We start from the raw sequence: 21,573 nt of genomic DNA on the forward strand, positions 1-21,573 counted from the left end.
TCTTTAAATTAGTTATTTTTTTATTTCTCGCCCGTATCCAATCTACCCGAACTACGCATACCTGATTCTCGTCTTTCGGGGCGTGATACTTAGGCAACCCACACAGGGTCCGGTCTTGTCATGACCTGAATTTCCACCCTCGGGAGTCGTGATGACGCCTACTCGTGAAAGCTAGGCAAGCCGCGTAATATAGAATCACTAACTCTTTTATTTAGCCTTTTTAACAATTTAAATTAACAATGAAATATTAATGATAAATAAATACAAGCGGATGACTTAATATGATAACTTAGCCAAAACTAGTATGACACACCAACGTACATCTCTACCTGGAATCGAGTGTCACAATATCATGGACCACCTACGAATACTACATACAAATGACTAGAAAGAAAGATACAATTTTTCTCTGAAGTAAATAAAAACAGAATACATATAAGGATAGAAGAGAACGTCGGGCCTGCAGATGCCTGCAGGACTACCTTGGGATCTCTAACTGGACTAAAGGCAGTCGCACAATGCTATGGCCCAAAAGATGTCGCTCCGTGATCTGCACATAGTGCAGAGTGTAGTATCAGCACAATCGACCCCATGTGCTGGTAAGTGTCTGGCCTAACACCGGCGAAGTAGTGACGAGGTTAGGACCAGACTACCAAATAAACCTGTGCAGTTATATAATATGTAGCGGAAAATAAAACAGGAATAGACAAGTAAAGATGGGAGGGGGTACATGCTGGGGGGAATATCAATACTAACAGTAAGTTAAGAGAAAGGCATAAGGACAATTTAGAACTCATAGCAAAGCAATAAGGAACTCGTCACCAATCCATAAGCACTTCGTATTATCTATTGTTGCGGCATGCAACCCAATCCAAAGACATAATAAAACTGTTGCAGCGTGCAACCCAATCCATATCATTTATCACTGTTGCGGCGTGCAACCCGATCCATTTATATCATTGTTGCGGCATGCAACCCGATCAAAATATAATATTGTTGCGGCGTGCAACCCGATCAAAATATAATATTATTGCAGCGTGCAACCCTATAAAAATATAATATTGTTGTGGCGCGCAACCCCATCCACATATACAGTTCCACACCAATCACAACGAAAGTCCTGGCAAGGGATCAATAAATAAACAACACTATCCCGGCAAGGGAATCACCAGTATAAGTAATTACGTCACGGCAAGGGAAAATCAGCTATAACCAAACTTGTTCCAACATCTAACTACCTCAATTAGCACCAATACTCAATCATAAGTAATTCCCATGAGAATAATCATAATCCTTGCTCAACACAGAGAATCAATAACTTAGGCATTCGTAGGATTTACCAAGAACACAACAATTTTAATTTAAGACTCACTGTCATGCTTGACACAAACGTATAGATACTCGCCACCATGCCTATACGTCGTACTCTACAAATAACATGTACAAAATAGGACACAACTCTTAATTCCTCAAGCTAAGGTTACACCAAACACTTACCTCGAACTTCCACGGCCAGCTCAAGCCTCAAACACCGCTTTTCTTTTTGAATTTGGCTCCAAATCAATTGTATCTAGGCATATTCGACATAATAACATCAATAAACGCTAAACAATCCAATTCCAATTCTTAATTATAGATTTTCTATCATTTCCCCAAAAAGTCAAAAATCGACCCCGGGCCCGCTTGGTCAAAATACGAGGTTGGGACCAAAACCCGATCACTCATTCACCCACGAGCCCGAATATGTAATTAGTTCCAAAATCCGACCCCAAAACGAGGTCTAAATCCCAATTATGCAAAAATCCCTAACTCTACCCAAATCCCTAATTTTCTACCCTTAAGAGCATGATTTAGGCCTAGAAATCTAATAGGTGTTAATGGAAATTGAAGAAAATGAGTCTAAGATTACATACCTATGAATTTGTGGTGAAGTTCTCTTTCAAAAATCACCCAATTTGGAGTTTGGAAGAAGAAGTTATGAAATTCGGTAAAATTCCGTTCTTGCTTCTGTTTTAAAATCAGAGGGCAGACATTCATCGCGTTCGCGATGGGTCTGTCGCATTCGCTATGGGTCTGTCACGTTCGCGATGGGTCTGACGCGTTCGCGATGGGTCAGACCCAATTAACCATCACATTTGCGGTCACAGGCTCGAGTTCGCGGAGCTTTTAACTCCTTGAGCCTTCGCGTTTGCGGGCCAGTGGCTGCGTTCGCAAAGAACAAAATCTCCTTCCCCCTGCTCAGGCCCAAAGGACTTCGCGTTCGCGATAGCAGCTCCACGTTCGCGAAGGGAAACACCCCCAAGGCTACGCATTCGCGTCCTGTTTCTCGCGTTCGCGTAGAAGGAAAATTCCTTTAGCCTGACTTACCCTTCGCATTCGCGATAGTCCTTCCGCGAACGTGAAGAACAACACACTAGAACACCAGAAACTGAAAACCTACAACTTTTTCTAAGTTCAAAACTTTCCAAAACTCACCCGAGCCCTGAGGCTCCAAACCAAACATGCATACTAACTCAAAAATATCATATGAACTTATCCGTGAGATCAAATCGCCAAAATAACCTCTTAAATAACGAATTTAACATAGAAATCTAAGAAAAATCTCAAAACTTTCAAAGTATCAATTTTCACAACTACGGGTTCAAATCACCTCAAACGATTTCCATTTCTTATCAAATTTCACAAACTCATCTTAAATCACATATAAGACCTATACTGGGCTCCGGAACAAAAATACGAGCCCGATACCATCAAGTTTTAAACACGTTTCATTTCCAAAACTCATAAATAATTTTCTTTAAAAATTCATTTCTCGGGCTTGGGACCTCGGAATTTGATTCCGGGCATACACCTAAGTCCCATATTTTTCCACGGACCCTCCAAGACCATCAAATCACGGGTCCGGGTACATTCACCCAACATGTTGACCAAAGTCAATTTAAATACATTTTAAAGTCAAAATTTATCATTTTTCACAGATTATCACATAATGATTTTCAGGCTATGCGCCCGGACTGTGCACACAAATCGAGGTGATGCCGAAAGAGGTTTTTAAGGCCTCGGAATGCAGAATTTATTTCTAAAATAAGTGATGACCTTTTGGGTCATCACAGGTCTTCCTAGTGAGTCTTAGGTTCTTGGCTTCGCGGGGTCTTAGCCAAATCTTGCATTTTAGCCAATTTTAGACACATAGGTTAATTTTAAAAAATAGTTACAATCATGTCTTGCATGTGTCCAACAGAAAGAGTTATTGTCTCATATAGCGTTCGAGGTCTTTAACTTTATTTGGTCTTAATTTTTTCATACATGTTTGGATTTACTTACCAGAGTTTGAGCATGATAGACCCCCAGGACCATCTGTTCAGGACCGTTGCACCCGGGAGTGCTTAAGGAGATTTATTTAATTTTATTTATTTTAATGTTTTGAGTCTGTTTTTCTTTTTATGTAGTGTTTTACCTTCTAGTTTTGTATAGTAATATCAAGTCTTTTAAGGGATGTTGAAGTCTGCTAGAGTCTAGTAAGGTTGTCGAGTTTTTTTTATTGTATTTCCTATTTTGTATTTGAAAAAAAAATGTTATAAATCAAAAATCCAAAAAAAGATATTTTGCGTTTTCTGTTAGATGTTTTCTTTAGAATACTAACTCTAGAAGTTCAAAAAAAAAATCTTTTGTGGTTTTTCCTTAGGAAATTAATATCTAGAACTCAAAATAAAACTTGCTTTTATATTTCCTTGAGTTTATTAAGACTAAAAATTCAAAAAAAGAAAGAAGAGAATTTTCTTTTAATACCTCTTTAAAAGTTTTCTTTAAGATATTAATTCCAAAAATCCAAAAAGATTTTCTTTTGAGGTTCTTCTTTAGAAAATAAATGAAAAATGAATTAATAAGAAATCTTTTTATTTTTACTGGAACTTTAGGACATTGTACATAGAAAAAAAAACATACTTTATATGTTGTTTATCTTTAGAGTTTCTTCCTTAGGTAATCGAAAACTAAAATTCAAAAATATTTTTTATAGTTTTAATTTCTTATTTCGAAATCTTTCTTCAGGATATCAAATGAAAATTCAAAATATTTTTCTTTGGTTCATTCTTTAAATTTTCTTCCTAGAAAAAAAGAATCAAAAAATATTTTTCTCTTCTAGGGGTTTTCCATTATAATTTCCCATAGAGTATTTGTTTCAAAAAGAAAACATATATGCTCGTTTAAGCTTGAGTTTAGAATAGGATATAGAACATTAAGTCTAAAAAATTCAAAAAAAAGGGGTTTTGCTTCTTTTATTCCTCTTTTCTCATAAGAATAGCCATTAAGGTAAAAAGAAAAAAAGAAAAAGAGAACGTTAGTTTATTTAGTCTATTCTCGATTTTTCCAAACTATGCAAAGATCTGATTTATGCGACGTCATGATACGTAGGCGACCTACATAGGGTCGATCGAATCATTTTTTATTATTAAAAGAAAAAGAAAAAGAAAAAAAGAAGGAAAAAAGAGAGGATGAAGTTGTAAGACATGAGAAATGAGAGGAAAGAAAAGAGTGATAATTAGAAAAAAAAAGGGGGGGGGGAAGGAAAATGAGCAAGCCAAGAAGTGCTAGAAAAGAAAAGAAAGGAGAAGATTGAAATGAACAAAATTGGGATGATGCCAAGTGACCTTGTGACCCTTGAAGTCATTCTAGAACCGTTAATTGTTGTTAGGTGCATTGCACGCAATATGATATTTTTAGTTGTTAAATGCCCTAATGCTAACGTGATGTCCTCATTTTGTTCCTTTTGTTATCTCCATTGAGAAAGAAGGGTGGTTGGTTTGTGGTTCTTAAGGTAACTCATCCATACAACACAAGGTTAAAGAGCAAGGTAGTCATGGTCGGCAAAGAATTGGACACAGGTGTTACTGATCCATCTAAGGGGATTGTTGAATCAAATTCTGAGCGGAAAGAAGAGGTCCTAAGGTTGAAAGGACAGATGGCCGAAATATACCAAGCGTGGATTAGTGGGCGTCCTCCACCATTGTTTCCCACTAACTGCACTGAAAGCCTTGTCACCATTCTGCCACTGTCACAAGTCCAAGATATCTCCCCACAACCTTTTCATACTCCACCCCCAGAACCACCTCATATCCCGCTCCTTTGACCACTCATGTTTTTGTATCTCATTCACCTACTGTCTTTTCTCGATCCTCTAGCGAGACTGTGTTCAAAATCCCCGATGCCCAACACTATGCTCCAGAACAAATTTTTAAGGTCTCGAGTCCATACTCTTACGCTCCTCATTTTGAGCCTCCTGGTGAGACTGCAAAGCTGCTAAGACAGTGGAGCAAGATAAGATATCCAGAAAGCTGAAAGGGTTTAAGATGCCAAAGTTTAATTTGTATGATGGGTGTGGATATCCAGTAGCCCATCTGAGGGGTTATTGCAGTGAAATGAGAAGTGTTGTTGGGAAAGATGAGTTGCTGATGGCGTATTTCAGTGAGAGCCTGACCAGGGAGGCTTTGGAATGGCATACTCATCAAGATGTCAGTAAGTGGCATACATGGGATGACATGGCTCAAGATTTTATGCGACACTTTTAGTATAATATAGATATTATCCTAGACCGCTCTTCCCTATCTCAGATGGAAAAGAAACCCGAGGGAAGTTTTAGTGAGTTTTGGCTTAGATGGAACGAACAAGTTGCTCGGGCCAGTTCTCCGATTGATAGAAAAGATGTTGCTGGGTCCCACCAACGACAGGATCCAGTAGGTATTCTTGCTAAACGCTTTCAACCTCAATACCAAACCTATGAACATCCCCAGGCTCCACATAATCCACCCTAGTATTATCCTCCGAACAATATCCGGCCATTTGTCCAACCACTGGGTTATTCCTCATGGCAGGCGTCAGCACTGCATAATGCACTTTTGCCTTCACAACATTTTCGAGCATCCAAAAACCCTAGAAAATTGGGGCATGGAGGGAAACAAAAAAATTATAATTTCACGCCCATCGGAGAATCCTACACCAACTTATTTGAAAAGTTAAAACATTCTGGCCTGATTGAGCCGCTCCTCGGCTATATGTCGGACCCATATGCAAAAGGATTTGATCCTACTATACGGTGCATGTACTACTCTAATGTCCAAGGGCATAGCATTGAAGATTGTCGTGCTTTGAAAAGGGAAATAGAAAGAATGATTCAAGAAGGAATAATTATGGTCCAAGGCAGTAATACCCCAACTGTCACACATATCCTCTACAGGTACATGACAACGCACAGATTGTTGGGATGGTTTGCAATGACGAAGGGTTGGTCAAAGGAATCAATGAGCCACTTGGTGAAGTTAATGATATTTAAATAGGTAATATTGATGTGGAACTCATAGGCTAAGATGTAGAGCTTGGTAATTGGAAAGACGTTCCTTTCTTGGCTAGCCAGAGAGGAGTCTTGGTGGTTCATTTTGTTATCATTTTTGTTGTCCAGGTTATTTCAGGGTTGTAATCCGGATATTGTCTTGTGACTCAAACCCTTCTATCCTTTTATTTTGCCTAGTTCCTTTAGTTTTAGTAACTCATTTAGTGTTATCTAGGTTTGTTGCAGGGTTGTACCCTAGTTTATTTTTCTTGTTTTGTTGTTCAAACCCTTTCACCATCTGTCTAATGCAATTTTCTGTTTTCTATTATTTCTAGTCATTTTTGTTTAGTTCTCTTCTCCTTTTATAGTTCGTTTCATGTTGGTTCTAGTAACATGACATGCACGCATAATTCTAGGCTTGGTCTTAAAAGTTAGTTTAATTATGATGCAATGAAGCAATTTTGAAGATGATAGGGACACTTGAGGGAAATAAGTACAGATTTGGACATTTTGAGATCATTTGAAGCTCGAACCATGTGAAACTGGAGCAGATAATTTGGGAAGTTAATAGGGTGACAAGAATTCATTAAAGGAGAGTGCATCTCGGACGATTTAAAGTAAGCAACTTTGAGTTCAATTGCATCTCAAGTTACAAGATAAAGTCAAGAAAGTTTTCTCTAAATTGACGGAGGATATCTATTGTGAAAGGGGAATCACCCAACAAGGGTTCTGTACTTGACAAGGCGCTAAAGAAAAGTGGAAGGCATATCAGTGATATCAATGTCGAAGCCGCAAAAGAAATATTGTGCATGATCTTCAATTTTCATTTCAAGTTTCATGTGTTGTACTTGGCATTTTCAGGGATTGGGAGGCCCTCTTTCAGCTACCTAAACACTTATGCCATTTGATACTCTTTTGAGCCTGTACTGATTTCTTTTATCTCCCCTCTTTTGGAATCAAGTTAGAGTCATACAGAAAAAAACGTTTATGTCCCATAGGTTTATTCCAAAAGGAAAATTCAAAAAAACAAAGAAGAGAAAAATAAAGATAAAAAAAAGAAAAAAGAAGGAAAAAGAAAAAAAAGAAAAACAGTAACAAAAAGTAGTCTGGTGAACTACGTTTGACCTGATTCTTGTCACCACAAGATACGTAGGAAGCCTTACGGTTCGGTCATACCAAATAAAATATTGCATTATCTCATGAAGTCGACAGTGGGGTAGTCTTTCTTAGTAACTCCATCAAAAGAAAAAGAAAAAAAAGAATTAAATTCCATTGTTTTAGAAATTGGGGCATGGTTTTTAGAATGGATTCAAAAAGTTGTAAAAAAATTAACCCCGTTGTCTTAGTTATTTTAAGCCTTTATGATATCCTTTATTTCTAACCCTATCCAAAAGTCACATTACAGTCCAAAAAAGACCTCCCAGATAATCTTTGAGAGAGCCGAGATAGACATGCTAGGAGCACATGATATTCTTACTATGGTTGATACCTCGCCATCTGTAAAATAAGACGAAATAAGAAGAAAAGAACAAAATGAGAGAGTCTTATTGGTAAAAACCTTCACAGGCACCATAAGGAGACAATGAGTTGAGAGAAAGAACAAAATGAGAGAGGCTTGAAGGTAAAAATCCTTCGGACACTATAAGTCGAATAAGGATCGTGAATCAGATTGGATAATCGGAGCATTGAAGCCCAGTTTCACGGTTTAGGGACATAACAAGAGTTGAACATCAGACTTTCTTGACAGATTAGGCCACTTAACAAAGGTGCATGTCATGGTCGTTAGAATTGGTATCCACATCTAATAAGTTTCTACTTTGTAGTTTTCTTCTTAGGAATCATCTCTTTCCATCGTCATTTACTCTGTTCCTTTTGTCGTGTTTACTTCTTCTTCCTGAGTGTGTTTGGCCAAACTTAGTGAGAAATGACATTAAAATCTGTCTCCAGTTTTCCAATTGCACAAAACGGGATCTGGGTAGCACATCAAAGTGGTATAAGTCAAGAAAGAGCAGCAAACGCACTGAGTTGGTAACAATCAACGTACTTTGGGATTCATGTGAAATACAAAGTTTTCAATTTGCATACATCAAGAAATAATAGTATGCGCACTGAGTTGGTAACAATCAACGTGCTTTGAGATTCATGTGAAATACAAAGGTTTGGTAAATGTCAATTCATGAGCAAAATGCAACAGATAGAGGATATTGGGTTTGAACGGATCAGAGGTATTTTCTGTGATAAGGGTGACAGAGAAAGTGGTTAGTCAATAAATAAACAAGGTCTTTCGAGTTGAAATCAAAGTTATCATGGAAAGTTAAGGAGCAATCACCATCAAAGTCAAGGCCACAAACCAACCACCATATCTATAAACTCACAAGTTTTCTTTGTTTGAAACAGGGACAAAAATTGTGTCCTAATCAAAGCTTGGAAGTTTGAATTTTTTTTCAAGTGTCGTGACCAAATTTTGTCAGCACAAAGGCAGTTTGAGAAGGGGAAAGAAAAATTTGTTCGATATGCAGGAACCCTCCATGAGGAAAAGCATGGTTCAGGGGCAAGGAATTTTGTTCATTCTGCAGAGATCATCTAGGAAGAGAGCATGGCTTAGGTAAGTTCATTCTCGACTTTTTAGGACCCTCCTGGATAATGAGATTTAATTTAAAATTTGCAGGACCCTCCTGGATAATGGGATTTAATTTTAAAAGTCCTCAGGACCCTCCTGGATAATGGGCTTTCGTTAAATTTTAAGACCTTCATAGTTAACAAGATTTAGCGTAAGTTCTACCTTTAGGAAACATAATGTAGCTTTAAAGTTTTCACTCTTAACATGAGATTTAATTTAAAATTTTCAAGACACTCCTGGATAATGGGATTTAGCTTTTAAATTCTTAGATATATTGGGTAACATGATTCAATTAACACTCACAGATGTGCCCAGATAACAAACTGGGCCAAAAACGTTTCTTTGTTTTGTCTATTTTGTTGTAATCAGGCGCCCACCTGGAGAACAAGGGAATATAGTTCAAGTTTAGGCAACCAGGCGCCTACCTGGAGAACAAGGGAATACAACTCAAGTTTTGGTAATCATGCGCCCACCTGGAGAACAAGGGAATACAATTCAAGTTTCGGCAATCAGGAGCCTACCTCGAGAATAAAGGAATACAGTTCAAGTTTCGGCAATCAGGCGCCCACCTGGAGAACAAGGGAATACAGTTCAAGTTTGGGCAATCAGGCGCCCACCTGGAGAACAAGGGAATACAATTCATGTTTGGGCAATCAGGCGCCCACCTGGAGAACAAGGGAATACAGTTCAAGTTTTGGTAATCAGGCGCCCACCTCGAGAACAAGGGAATACAATTCAAGTTTTGGAAATCAGGCGCCCACTTGGAGAACAAGGGAATATAGTTCAAGTTTTTGGCAATCAGGCGCTCACATGGAGAACAAGGGAATACAGTTCAAGTTTCGGAAATCAGACACCCACCTGGAGAACAAGGGAATACAGTTCAAGTTTCGGCAATCAGGAACCCACCTGGAGAACAAGGGAATACAGTTCAAGTTCTGGCAATCAGCCGCCCATTGGAGAATAAGGGAATACAATTCAAGTTTTGGAAATCAGGTGCCCACCTGGAGAACAAGGGAATACAATTCAAGTTTTGGCAATCAGGCGCCCACCTAGAGAACAAGAGAATACAATTCATGTTTTAGCAATCAGGCACCCACCTGTAGAATAAGGGAATACAGTTCAAGTTTTGGCAATCAGGTGCCCACCTAGAAAACAAGGGAATTCAGTTAACGTTTTGGCAATCAGGCGCCCACCTAGAGAACAAGGGAATGCAGTTCAAGTTTTGGCAATCAGGCGCCCACCTGGAGAACAAGGGAATACAATTCAGGTTTTTGGCAATTAGGGGGCCATCTGGAGAACAAGGGAATACAGTTCAAGTTTTGGCAATCAGGTTCCCACCTAGAGAATAAGGGAATATAGTTCAAGTTTTGGCAATCAGGCGCCCACCTGGAGAACAAGGGAATACAGCTCAAGTTTTGGAAATCAAGCACCCACCTGGAGAACAAGGGAATATAGTTTAAGTTCTGGCAATCAGGCGCCCACCTGGAGAATAAGGGAATACAGTTCAAGTTTTGGCAATCAGGTTCCCACCTGGAGAACATGGGAATACAGTCCAAGTTTTGGAAATCAAGCGCCTACCTGGAGAATAAGGTAATACAGTTCAAGTTTGGGCAATCAGGCGCACACCTGGAGAACAAGGGAATACAATTCAAGTTTGGGCAATCAGGCGCCCACCTGGAGAACAAGGGAATAGAGTTCAAGTTTTGGTAATCAGGCGCCCACCTCGAGAACAAGGGAATACAGTTCAAGTTTTGGAAATCAGGCGCCCTATTGGAGAACAAGGGAATATAGTTCAAGTTTTTGGCAATCAGGCGCCCACATAGAGAACAAGGGAATATGGTTCAAGTTTCGGCAATCAGGCACCCACCTGGAGAAAAAGTTAATATGGTTCAAGTTTCGGCAATCACGCGCCCACCTGGAAAACAAGGGAATACAGTTCAGGTTTTTGGCAATTAGGGGGCCACCTGGAGAACAAAGGAATACAGTTCAAGTTTTGGCAATCAGGTGCCCACCTGGAGAACAAGGGAATATAGTTCAAGTTTTGGCAATCAGGCGCCCACCTGGAGAACAAGGGAATACAGTTCAAGTTTTGGAAATCAGGCACCCACCTGGAGAACAAGGGAATATAGTTCAAGTTCTGGTAATCAAGACCCCACCTGGAGAACAAGGGAATACAGTTCAAGTTTTGGCAATCAGGTGCCCACTGGAGAACAAGGGAATACAGTCCAAGTTTTGTAAATCAGGCACCCACCTGTAGAATAAGGGAATACAGTTCAAGTTTTTGCAATCAGGCGCCCACCTGGAAAATAAAGGAATACAGTTAACGTTTTGGCAATCAGGCGCCCACCTAGAGAACAAGGGAATACAGTTCAAGTTTTGGCAATCAGGCGCCCACCTGGAGAACAAGGGAATACAATTCATGTTTTTGGCAATTAGGGGCCCACCTGGAGAACAATGGGAATATAGTTCAAGTTTTGGCAATCAGGCGCCCACCTGGAGAAGAAGGGAATACAGTTCAAGTTTTGGAAATCAGGCACCCACCTGGAGAACAAGGGAATATAGTTCAAGTTCTGGCAATCAGGCACCCACCTGGAGAACAAGGGAATACAGTTCAAGTTTTGGCAATCAAGCGCCCACCTGGAGAACAAGGGAATATAGTTCAAGTTTTGAAAATCAGGCGCCCACCTGGAGAATAAGGGAATACAGTTCAAGTTTTGGAAATCAGACACCCACCTGGAGAACAAGGGAATATAGTTCACGTTCTGGCAATCAGGCGCCCATCTGGAGAACAAGGGAATATAGTTGAAGTTCCGGCAATTAGGCGCCCACCTGGAGAACAAGGGAAGTCATTTCAGAATTCGATTCAAGTTAGAAGTAGCAGAAGCTCACGGCAAGAATGCGAGTTAACAGTCTGAGATGATCAACAGAAGTTAGTCACAATCCAGAATAAAAAAAAAAAGCAAGAAGTGAATCCAAATATAGAAGTATATGAAAAATGTGAGCTACTCAAGATATGGTTGAGGTCACAAGCAATACATGTCTGGTCTTGATCCAAAAAGCTGAAGAAGAATGAGCTAGCACCTGCAGCTAACAAGCGTCTAGGTTCAAATCTAAAGTTTCCATGAAGAACCATTCAAGACTCAAGATCAAGCTTTAGAAGACTTATAAATAGGAATCTTGTAACTCATAGTTGATAGGCTTAGTTAGTCTTTTTCATTTTGATTTTTGATGTAATAACAAGATTGCGGACCGGAACCTCGACGGAACGGCACCTCGACCGGCTCTCCACCTCGGTATACTCCATCACTGTTCCTACTTCTGAACTACACGTGGCATGATTCCTTTATAGACAAGGATATGTAGGCAGCTCAGATACCAGGGCTCGGTCACATTCTCCTTTCTCTGAGTTTTGTCTCACCAAATAAGGGTCGGGTAAAAAACCTGTCTAGTCGTTCTTTGTCTGAAAATACTTCGTGTTTTCAGTTAAAGTGGGGCAGCTGTAGACATGTAATTTTTGACCCTCCGCAAGATTTTACATATTTTAGCATAAAAATACTTAGTTTAGGCCTAATATCGATATTTCAATTAGTTTTGACTCTTTTACTTTATTTTATCAAAAAAAAGAAAATTACAAAAATATTTCTTCTTTTTAGTTGCTTTAAGTTTATATAGCTTTCGTAAAACTAAAAAAAACTACAAAAATAGTACCTTATTTTTATTCTAATATGATATTTGAAAATACCAAAAAAATAGGTTTATTTTAATGGTTAGTCTTATCTTAATAGTTATTTTACTTAAGTAGGATTAATTGGTAAATGAAGTCGTATTTTTAGTCTTGTTCACAGAGAAAGAATAAAGTTTGGGCTCAAAAAATCCATTTTTAAACCTAATTTTCAGACTTAGCCCATAATTCCTAGGCCCATACCCCCTAACCTAAGTATAACCCTAAAACCCTAAACCTATAGAAAAAAAGGAGCTAACACTAAAGATCGTGGAGATAGAGATGGGGGTGAAACGGAAAAAATAGAGAGGAGAAAGTCTGGGGATGGGACGGAACAGATCTGAAAATAGGGCTGGCATGCTCTTCTTTATTCAACAGAGGCGTCCTTCTACTACCCAAAACAGCTGCTAATTGCAGGGGAAAATGCCATCCAAACTCCATTTTCTTCACCTTAGATTGTTTGTTTTAGCCATAGAAACCAGTACCTTCAAACCTCCACAAACACAACTGAAAAGCTTCACTCAAATCACTCCAAAACACTCAAAAACTTCACGAGAATCAGCGAAAAACTGATGCCAAACAGCCTTGAAACCAACCTTTAAACACCCATTCACTCTGGCGAAGATCAGCCGAGTAATCGAACTCCCTCAAAAGATCCAAGGAGTTGAACAGTGAGATTTACCGTCCGAATGCTGTCAAGAGCGAGGTCGTTCAAATTCCGTCCATTAGCTTCACATGTATTTCTCTGTTTCTGCATTGACTTTTGAGATTTACAACTGTACCGGTTGGTTTATTTAGGATTTCTTCCCAATACATCGGAAAAGTTTCATTGCTCAAGGTCCTGTTCTTTCTTTCGTCTACTACTCTATTTCATTTCTTTATGATCCATATATTTTAGATCCCTGTTGCTTATGCTACACTTCTTCACTTCTCATGAATGTTTGGTTCTTGATTCTTAATATCATGAGTGTCAATGGATTTTATGAGATATTGGTACTAATATTTTTTAATAGCAGAAAGTGTAAAGGTTTTCAAAGGAATTTTAGGAGTAGACCGAATTTTTCTAGCCGATGAACAATGAAATCTGTTAGATTTGAGTTTATTTTGTCATCTTCGCTTTATTGTGAGTTTATGGGAAGTTGCCCTATTTTGTTTGATTTATTTTGCTTAAAATATTTTGGATAGAGATTTGTTAATCCTTTTAGTTAAGTTACGTGTTAGATACCATTGTTAGGTTAGCGTATTATTTCATTTTATTTATATTGATTGAGTTTTTTTTAATTCAAATGAATTTTGATTTTGAGAATGAATGAAAATTAATCATGCAAGGTAGTAACTGGGGAAAGAATTTCGGATTTAAAATAGTGTTCGATGTAGCTTGCTTTAAGTGCGATTAATACTAAATCATCACGAATACGAGTACGGTTCCCGTGACGTAGTTGTAATACCTAATTTCAAATTAGTTTTAAATATGAATATCCGTAGTTCACTTAGATGAATGCCTTCTCCTTTAATAAAATTGAGGTGTGACAAACATTCATCTAGTCTATGGCCCTCATATTGATATTTTAATTAGTGTAGAAAATGCCTCTCGTAGTTTGTTTTAGGCGTGTTAATTAAATAAATTGTCATAGCTACGGGTACGGTTCCCGTGACGTAGTTGTGACGCTTAATTTCTAAAATCTGGGGGTACATTTATATGACACAGCCACAATTTAATTTTGTTAATAAAATAAACATGTTGTAGATCGTGGGTACGATTCTCATGACATGATCCGCAATGTGTAATCAAATAATTAGTTGTATGGCAATCGTGGATTATTAAAAGAGGTTTAAAAGGAATAAAAATGCACATAGGTTTCAAAGATGTTTTAAATCAAATAAATAGGCCAATATTAACAGTTGAGCGACCGTGCTAAAACCACGGAACCCGGGAATGCCTAACACTTTCTCTCGGATTAACAGAATTCCTTACCCGGATTTCTGTGTTCGCGAACTGTAAAACAGAGTCAATCTTTCCTTGATTTGGGATTTAAACCGGTGACTTAGAATACCATAATTTATCCCTAGTGGCGACTTTGAATTTAATATAAATAATCTGTTTCGGTCATTGTCACTTTAATTAGAAAAACTCTCTTATACCCCTTCCTGGGGTAGGAAAAAGGAGGTGTTACAAGGTTCATATTGTACAGTGTCATGACCCAATTTCATTATAGGTCGTGATGGCGCCCAACACCATTGTCAGGCAATCCAACACGGAAATATTAATAAGTTCTCATTTTACTTTACCAAAACAAGTATAGAAATTTCTTAATTTGAAGTTAAAACAAGTGATAATTAGTAATATACCAAAAACAATTATACAATTCCCAAAAGAATAGTCTACTATTGTGTGTGTCAAGACCTGGTGTCACAAGTATGTGAGAATCTAGTAGAATACACAAAAGAATAAATCTATCCTATTGTCTGAAATAGAGTAGACAACCAAAAGTAAAGAGAGACTCAATCAAGCAGCTGAACAGCATAGGAAGGGAGCAGCTCACCATGGAAGTCTCGGACTATGATCAGGAGCGTGCACCAGACTGATAGCCAGTTGTACCTACCTCAGATCTTGTACAATTAAGTACAGAAGCGTAGTATGAGTACATAAATAATATGTACCCAATAAGTATCCCATCTAATCTCGAAGAAGCAGAGACGAGAGGTTGACTTGATACTTACTAGGGTCAAATAATATAATAAAATTTTATGCTAAGCATGAATGTCACAGATAATATCAGTTTATAGCAAGAAGTGATAAGTCATGCCTAGATAGTATCACAGTTAGCCATTTACATTTCAGAGCATTTAATAAAGTAAGTCATGAATAAGATTTCACATAAATATCATGTGCACGTTATGCCGAGGTTGTACGACCCGGTCCATAGAAAGGAAACTGTGCACTGGCATAGGGTCAAATGGCGCGAACCATAGATGCATCTATTTCTAGCGAGGTGATCGAATCGATCCACAAATATTGATTATCATCAAGAAGGTGCATAAAGGCGCATTTATATTCAAATAATTCATACAAGTGTTCAAACAAGTGCATATGTTCACATAGGTTCATTTTCAAGTCCCTACCATATCCTAAGTGATCTCATTAGCATGAAAGGATATAAACATTTACAAATTTGGCATGATACGGGTCCTAAACTACCCAGACAAATAACATAGTAGTATCTACGTACAGACTTTCGTCACCTAGTGCGTACATAGTCCCCGTATTTAGTGGAAACTTATTAAATTATTACCCCTATGGGGACAATTCCCTCTTACAAGGTTAGAAATGAGACTTGCCTCGCTCTGAAGCATAGTTCCAATACCAAGAACGTGCTTAAACCCTCAATTTGGAGCCGAACGATCCAAAATTAATTAAACGAGGTAGGAACTAGTCAATACAAGCTCACAATTTTGCATTCTAACTATTAAAGAAATTTCCCAACCCTAAACACAAGTTTCCTAAAATCCGACCCCAGGCCCACACGCCCAGATTTCGAAATTTTTCAAAGAAAGTTGTTCTTCATAACCTAAGGATCAATAATATATGATTTCTACTTCATTTCATAACAAATTTCGTGGTTAAATCTAACATTTATCAAAACCCTAGGTTTTGCTCTAACCCCATGATTTTTCCTTAATTTTTGTGTGTTAATCTACCCAAGACTCAAGTAGTAAACTAGAAATAAGTGGGATGAACTTACCTCAAGATGCTAGGTGGAATATCTCTCTTTGGAAGCTCCCAAATCGCCCAAACAATGGTGGAAATGTGTCAAAAATGACACATTCCCGTATTAAATGAAGGCATTGCCTTCAACGATTTTTGCACCTGCAGTTAGGGGACCGCATTTGTGGTCTCGCTTCAGCGAGAAGGGGTCCGCATCTACGGATCTGGGCTAGGGGCCTAGGGCCGCTTCTGCGGCATAGGATCCGCCCTGCGAAGCCATCTCTAAGGAGAAGGAGCCGCATCTACGGTTCATATGCTCCTTCCTTTGGCCGCTTCTGTAATGTGTCGACTGCATCTGCGGTCTCGCACCTGCGGCTGACCAACCACAAGTGCGGTTATGATAGATAGCTGGAGCCTCAGCTCCTTGCCATTTTTTCCAACTTCACTCATGCCTCGTCTGATTGACGCTCGGGGCCCCCGGGCCCCGTCTGAGCATACCGATAAGTTTGAAATCATAAAACGGACTTGATCGAACCCTCGAAATTTCCGAAACAACGCTAAATCTAATAATCACCCCCTAAAATCAATTGAATCAAACTTATGAACTTCAAGTTCTTAAATTCACTTCTAACGCGCCGAAACATACTTAAGCTACTTGGATTGATACCAAATTTTGCGGGCAAGTCTTAAACATTATATCGGACCTATATCGGGCTCCAGAACCAACATGCAAGCCCGGTACCAACTTGATCAAGCATTATTCAATTTCATTAAATCCTTAGAATTTCAGTTTAAATATTTCTAACATAAATTCACTACTCGGGCTAGGGACCTCGAAATTCGATTCTGCGCATACGCCCAGGTACCATATTTTCTTACAGATCCTCTGGGACCGTCAAAACAAAGTCCGGGTCCGTCTACTCGTAATGTTGACCAAAGTCAAACTTAGCCTTTTAAGAAAATCTTAGGGAATCAAGTGTGCTTATTTCAACCCAAACGCATTCAAATCTCGTACCAACCATCCCCGTAGGTCGTAAATTAGTTAAAGCAAGCGCGGGAAGTCTTATTTAGTGGAATAGGGTCCTAAAACACAAAATGACCAGTCGGGTCGTTACATTCTCCACCTATTAACAAATGTTCTTCCTCGAACGTACATATAAAAGTACCTGAGCTAGGAAAAAGATGGGGGTATCTGCTCCGCATTTCCTCCTCGGACTCCTAGGTCGCCTCCTAAACTGGTTGGCCCCTCCACTGGACCTTTACCGCGGAAATCCTCTTGGATCTCAACTGGCGATCCTCTCTACCAATAATGGAAACTCGCTCCTCCTCATAACCTAGATTCTTATCCAGTTGAATAGTACTGTAACACATGGGACAAGTCGGTGTGATACTTCCGCAGCATCGATACATGGAAAACTGGATGAACTCCCGATAAGCTGGGGGGTAAAGCCAGCTCATAAGCAACCTCCCCAACTCGCCTCAACACCTCAAATGGGCCAATAAACCTTGGGCAGAACTTGCCCTTCTTCTCGAATCTCATAACACCCTTCATTGGCGAGGCTTTCAAGAGGACCTTTTCGCCAACCATGAATGATACATCATACGCCTTTTGATCCACGTAACTTTTCTGTCTGGACTGAGCTGTGCGAAGCCTCTCGTAAATCAACTTTACCTTTTCCAAGGCATCTTGTACCAAGTCTTTACCGTACAACTTAGCCTTACCAGGCTCAAAATACCAGATAGGAGAACGACATCGCCGACTATATAAAGCCTCAAATGGATCCATCTCTATGCTGGACTGATAGTTGTTGTCGTAAACAAAGTCTGCCAAGGGCATGAACTGATCCCACTGTCCTCTAAAATCAATCACACATGCTCTGAGCATGTCCTCTAAAATTTGAACTGTCCGTCGGTCTGAGTATGGAATGTTGTGCTAAGCTCCACACGGGTCCCCAACTTACTCTGAACGGCTCTCCTGAAATGGGAAGTGAACTGAGGGCCTCTATCTGATATAATGGAAACAGGCACACCGTGCAACCAGTCTATCTCGCGAATGTAAATCTGAGCCAATCTCTCTGAAGTGTAAGTACTCACAACCGGAATAAAGTGTGCCAACTTGGTTAGCCTATCAACAATGACCCACACTGCATCAAACTTCCGCAAGGTTCGAGGCAACCCAACTACAAAGTCCATAGTAATGTGCTCCCACTTTCGCTCAAGTATAGGCATCTGCTGAAGTAGGTCACCTGGCCTCTGGTGTTCATACTTAACCTGCTGGCAATTCAAAAACCTAGCCACATACTCCATTATGTCTTTCTTCATCCTCCACCACCAATAATGCTGCCTCAAGTCACGATATATCTTTGTAGCACCCGAATGAAGGGAATACCACGAACTATGCGCCTCCTCTAGAATCCTCTCCCTCAGACCATCAACATTAGGAACACATAGGCAACTCTGGAGTCATAGAACACCATCCTCGCCTATAGAAACCTACTTGGCACTACCCTGTAGCACTATCTCTCTGAGAACCGCCAAGTGCGGATCATCGAACTACTGAGCCTTGATCTGCCCTAATAATGAAGACTGAGCAACAACACACGCAAGGACTTGGCTGGGCTCTGAAATAGCTAACCTCACAAGTATGTTAGCCAAGGACTGAATGTCCAAGGCTAGTGGCTTCTCCTATGCTGAAATGAATGCCAAGATACCCATACTCTCTGCTTTTCTGCTTAAGGCATCTGCGACCACATTTTGCCTTGCCCGGATGATAAAGAATGGTAATTTCATAATCCTTCAGTAACTCAAGCCATCTACGCTACCTCAAATTGAGATCCCTCTACTTTAACAAATGCTATAAGTTGCGATGATCAATGTAAACCTCACATGACACCCCATACAGATAATGTCTCCATATCTTAAGAGCATGAACAATCGCTGCCAACTCTAGATCGTGCCCAAGATAATTCTTCTCATGAATCTTCAGCTGGCATGAAGCATATGCAATAACTCGCCCCTCCTGCATCAATACAAAACCCAAGCCAACGCGTGAAGTGTCACAATATACTGTATACATCCCTGAACCGAAAGCCAACACAAGAACTGGTGTTGTAGTCAAAACTGTTTTGAGCTTCTGAAAGCTCGCCTAACAATCATCGGACCAACGGAAAGGAGCACCCTTCTAGGTCAATCTAGTCAGAGCTGATGCAGTAGATGAAAAACCCTACACAAATAGTCTGTAACCTACTAACCCCAGGAAACTCCAGATCTCGATCACTGAAGTAGGATGTGGCCAACTCTAAACTGCCTCAATCTTCTTGGGGTCTACCTTAATACCCTCTCCTGAAACAATATGCCCCAAGAATGCCACTAACTCTAGCCAAAACTCACACTTGGAGAACTTATCATACAACTTCTACTCCTGCAGGGTCTAAATCACTACTCTCAAATGTTGCTCGTGCTCTCCCAGGCTACGTGAGTATATCAAGATGCTATCAATAAAGACTGTTACACCCCCTTTTTCTCACGAAATCGGGTTTATGACATTTTGTATGGGACAACTCGTTTCTTTCAGGAACTGGGTTTTGCATTTTTGAAGAGTTGTCACCTAATGATTTAAGGTGCATTAGGATACCAATGGGGTTCAATTCTAACTCATTTGAATAACCAAAGATAGGGTAAGGGCTTGAAGTTATCCCAAGGAGAAGGTGTTAGGCACCCCTCAGGATCTACTAGTGTGGTTCCCGGTCAGACAGTTATTGTAAATTTAGCAAATATACAAGTACGGGCTCAAATATTAGGGGATTTAAACACATAAAAAAAGAAATAACAATTAAAAGCAGAGTTAAAAAAAGATTTTACAAATAAAAGGAAAGGGGATCCTAGGTTTATATTTAATATGGATCACGCCAATGCAATACCCGGTAATCACTTCTCAAAAGAGGGGTTACACGTGGCCTTAGCGCACTGGTCATCATATCCATATCTACCCTTCCTGCCCTGTTAAGGTATTAAAGCGTGGATTGATCTCGATTACTATTGCATGCTATTACTCGTCCCATTCCTATCAGTCCTGGAGGCACTTAGGACTAGTAGTCCTAAAGGGTGGGATATTAGACTGATTGGTTTCAAAGGATAAAAATCTAAGGCGACATACAAAAAACACATACTGCATGTTGGGGAAGCATATAAACAGATAAAGGCTCAAATATACCTCCTTGAACAAAAGCACATAACTAGCATGACTTGCACATACTTTTTAGGTCTGATTAAAATACTAAAGACGAGGGGAGTTTGATTATTGAAGCAGATTCGTTTATTACATAACTCAGATAAGAAGTTCGAATCATGCCTACCTGCTGGTTATAACAATTAACAAAGGCGGATTCAATTTTATAGTCATTACTCTAAGGCTTGCCTAAGTATTTAGACGGGGTCCTATAGGCATGATATCTACTTAATTTAGAAGGTGGTGAAATAGTGATAACTCAAAGCGAATTGTTTGAAATCCTATAGGCATGCTTGCTAAACCTCGTTAAAATAAGAGAATTAGACTATTAAAAAAAGATTCAGAATGGACGAATTTTAAATTAGACTAGTTTCAGTTTCTGCAGATGACAGTATCCATTATCGCTGATTTTTACTCCTGTGAACATGGTATCTAGGATTACTGATTTTAGACACTTGTAGACATAATTAAACCTTTGCGTGCATAGTATCTGAATAATGTCAAACCCCTATAGGCATAATATCTTGTAGACAATGGAAACAGACGGGTTTTCACTTGAAAATTCATATAAGCATGATTTCTATTCATTATGCTGATTTTAACAAGCGACTGGGTTATAGCCAACTGGGCCCTAAAAACACGATATCTAAACGGTGACAAACATGCAGAATTTTAGATATTTCCTATAGGCAGGTTATCTAGATGTGAAGTTGAACAAGTAGGTCCTATAGACATGGTTTCTAAATGTGATGCGAATATGCATAATTAAAAGCAGTCCTATAGACATGTTTTCTAAATGCGAATTGAACATGTGGAAAAAGCAGTCCTATAGGCATGTTTTATACCCTTGATCATGCATAATTACCTAACCCTTTTCACTAGCCAGCCCTAAATGTTCATTACAAATTATTACAAACCATGAATACTGAATCATATCAGAAAGGTACAAAGAAAAATTACAACCAGAGGAAGC

The 21,573-nt window shown here is 39.3% G+C and overlaps 1 protein-coding gene across 1 annotated transcript; it reads right to left on the reverse strand.

The window, feature by feature from the left end:
- Positions 1 to 5,745: 5,745 nt before the first annotated feature.
- Positions 5,746 to 18,679, reverse strand: LOC138887049 (uncharacterized). The gene is made up of 3 exons (XM_070168761.1): positions 18,334 to 18,679; positions 17,946 to 18,196; positions 5,746 to 5,928 (listed from the first exon to the last, which is right to left on the reverse strand). Exons 1-3 carry the CDS (start codon positions 18,677 to 18,679, stop codon positions 5,746 to 5,748), a joined length of 780 nt encoding a protein of 259 aa, XP_070024862.1.
- Between the last annotated feature and the right edge of the window lie 2,894 nt (positions 18,680 to 21,573).

The sequence above is a fragment of the Nicotiana sylvestris genome, chromosome 3 (assembly GCF_000393655.2).
Source record: "Nicotiana sylvestris chromosome 3, ASM39365v2, whole genome shotgun sequence".
In the NCBI taxonomy this organism is placed as follows: domain Eukaryota; kingdom Viridiplantae; phylum Streptophyta; class Magnoliopsida; order Solanales; family Solanaceae; genus Nicotiana; species Nicotiana sylvestris.

Bases quoted from the DNA above. Each gene is read 5' to 3' on its own strand.
- LOC138887049 (XM_070168761.1), bottom strand. From the start codon at position 18,679: ATGGAGTATGTGGCTAGGTTTTTGAATTGCCAGCAGGTTAAGTATGAA. The intron at 18,197-18,333 runs GTAAGTTGGGGA...TGCCCTTGGCAG, and splicing joins TTTCAGGAGAGCCGTTCAGA to ACTTTGTTTACGACAACAAC. The intron at 5,929-17,945 runs GTCCTCTTGAAA...CCAATTTTCTAG, and splicing joins CATTCATGGTTGGCGAAAAG to GGTTTTTGGATGCTCGAAAA.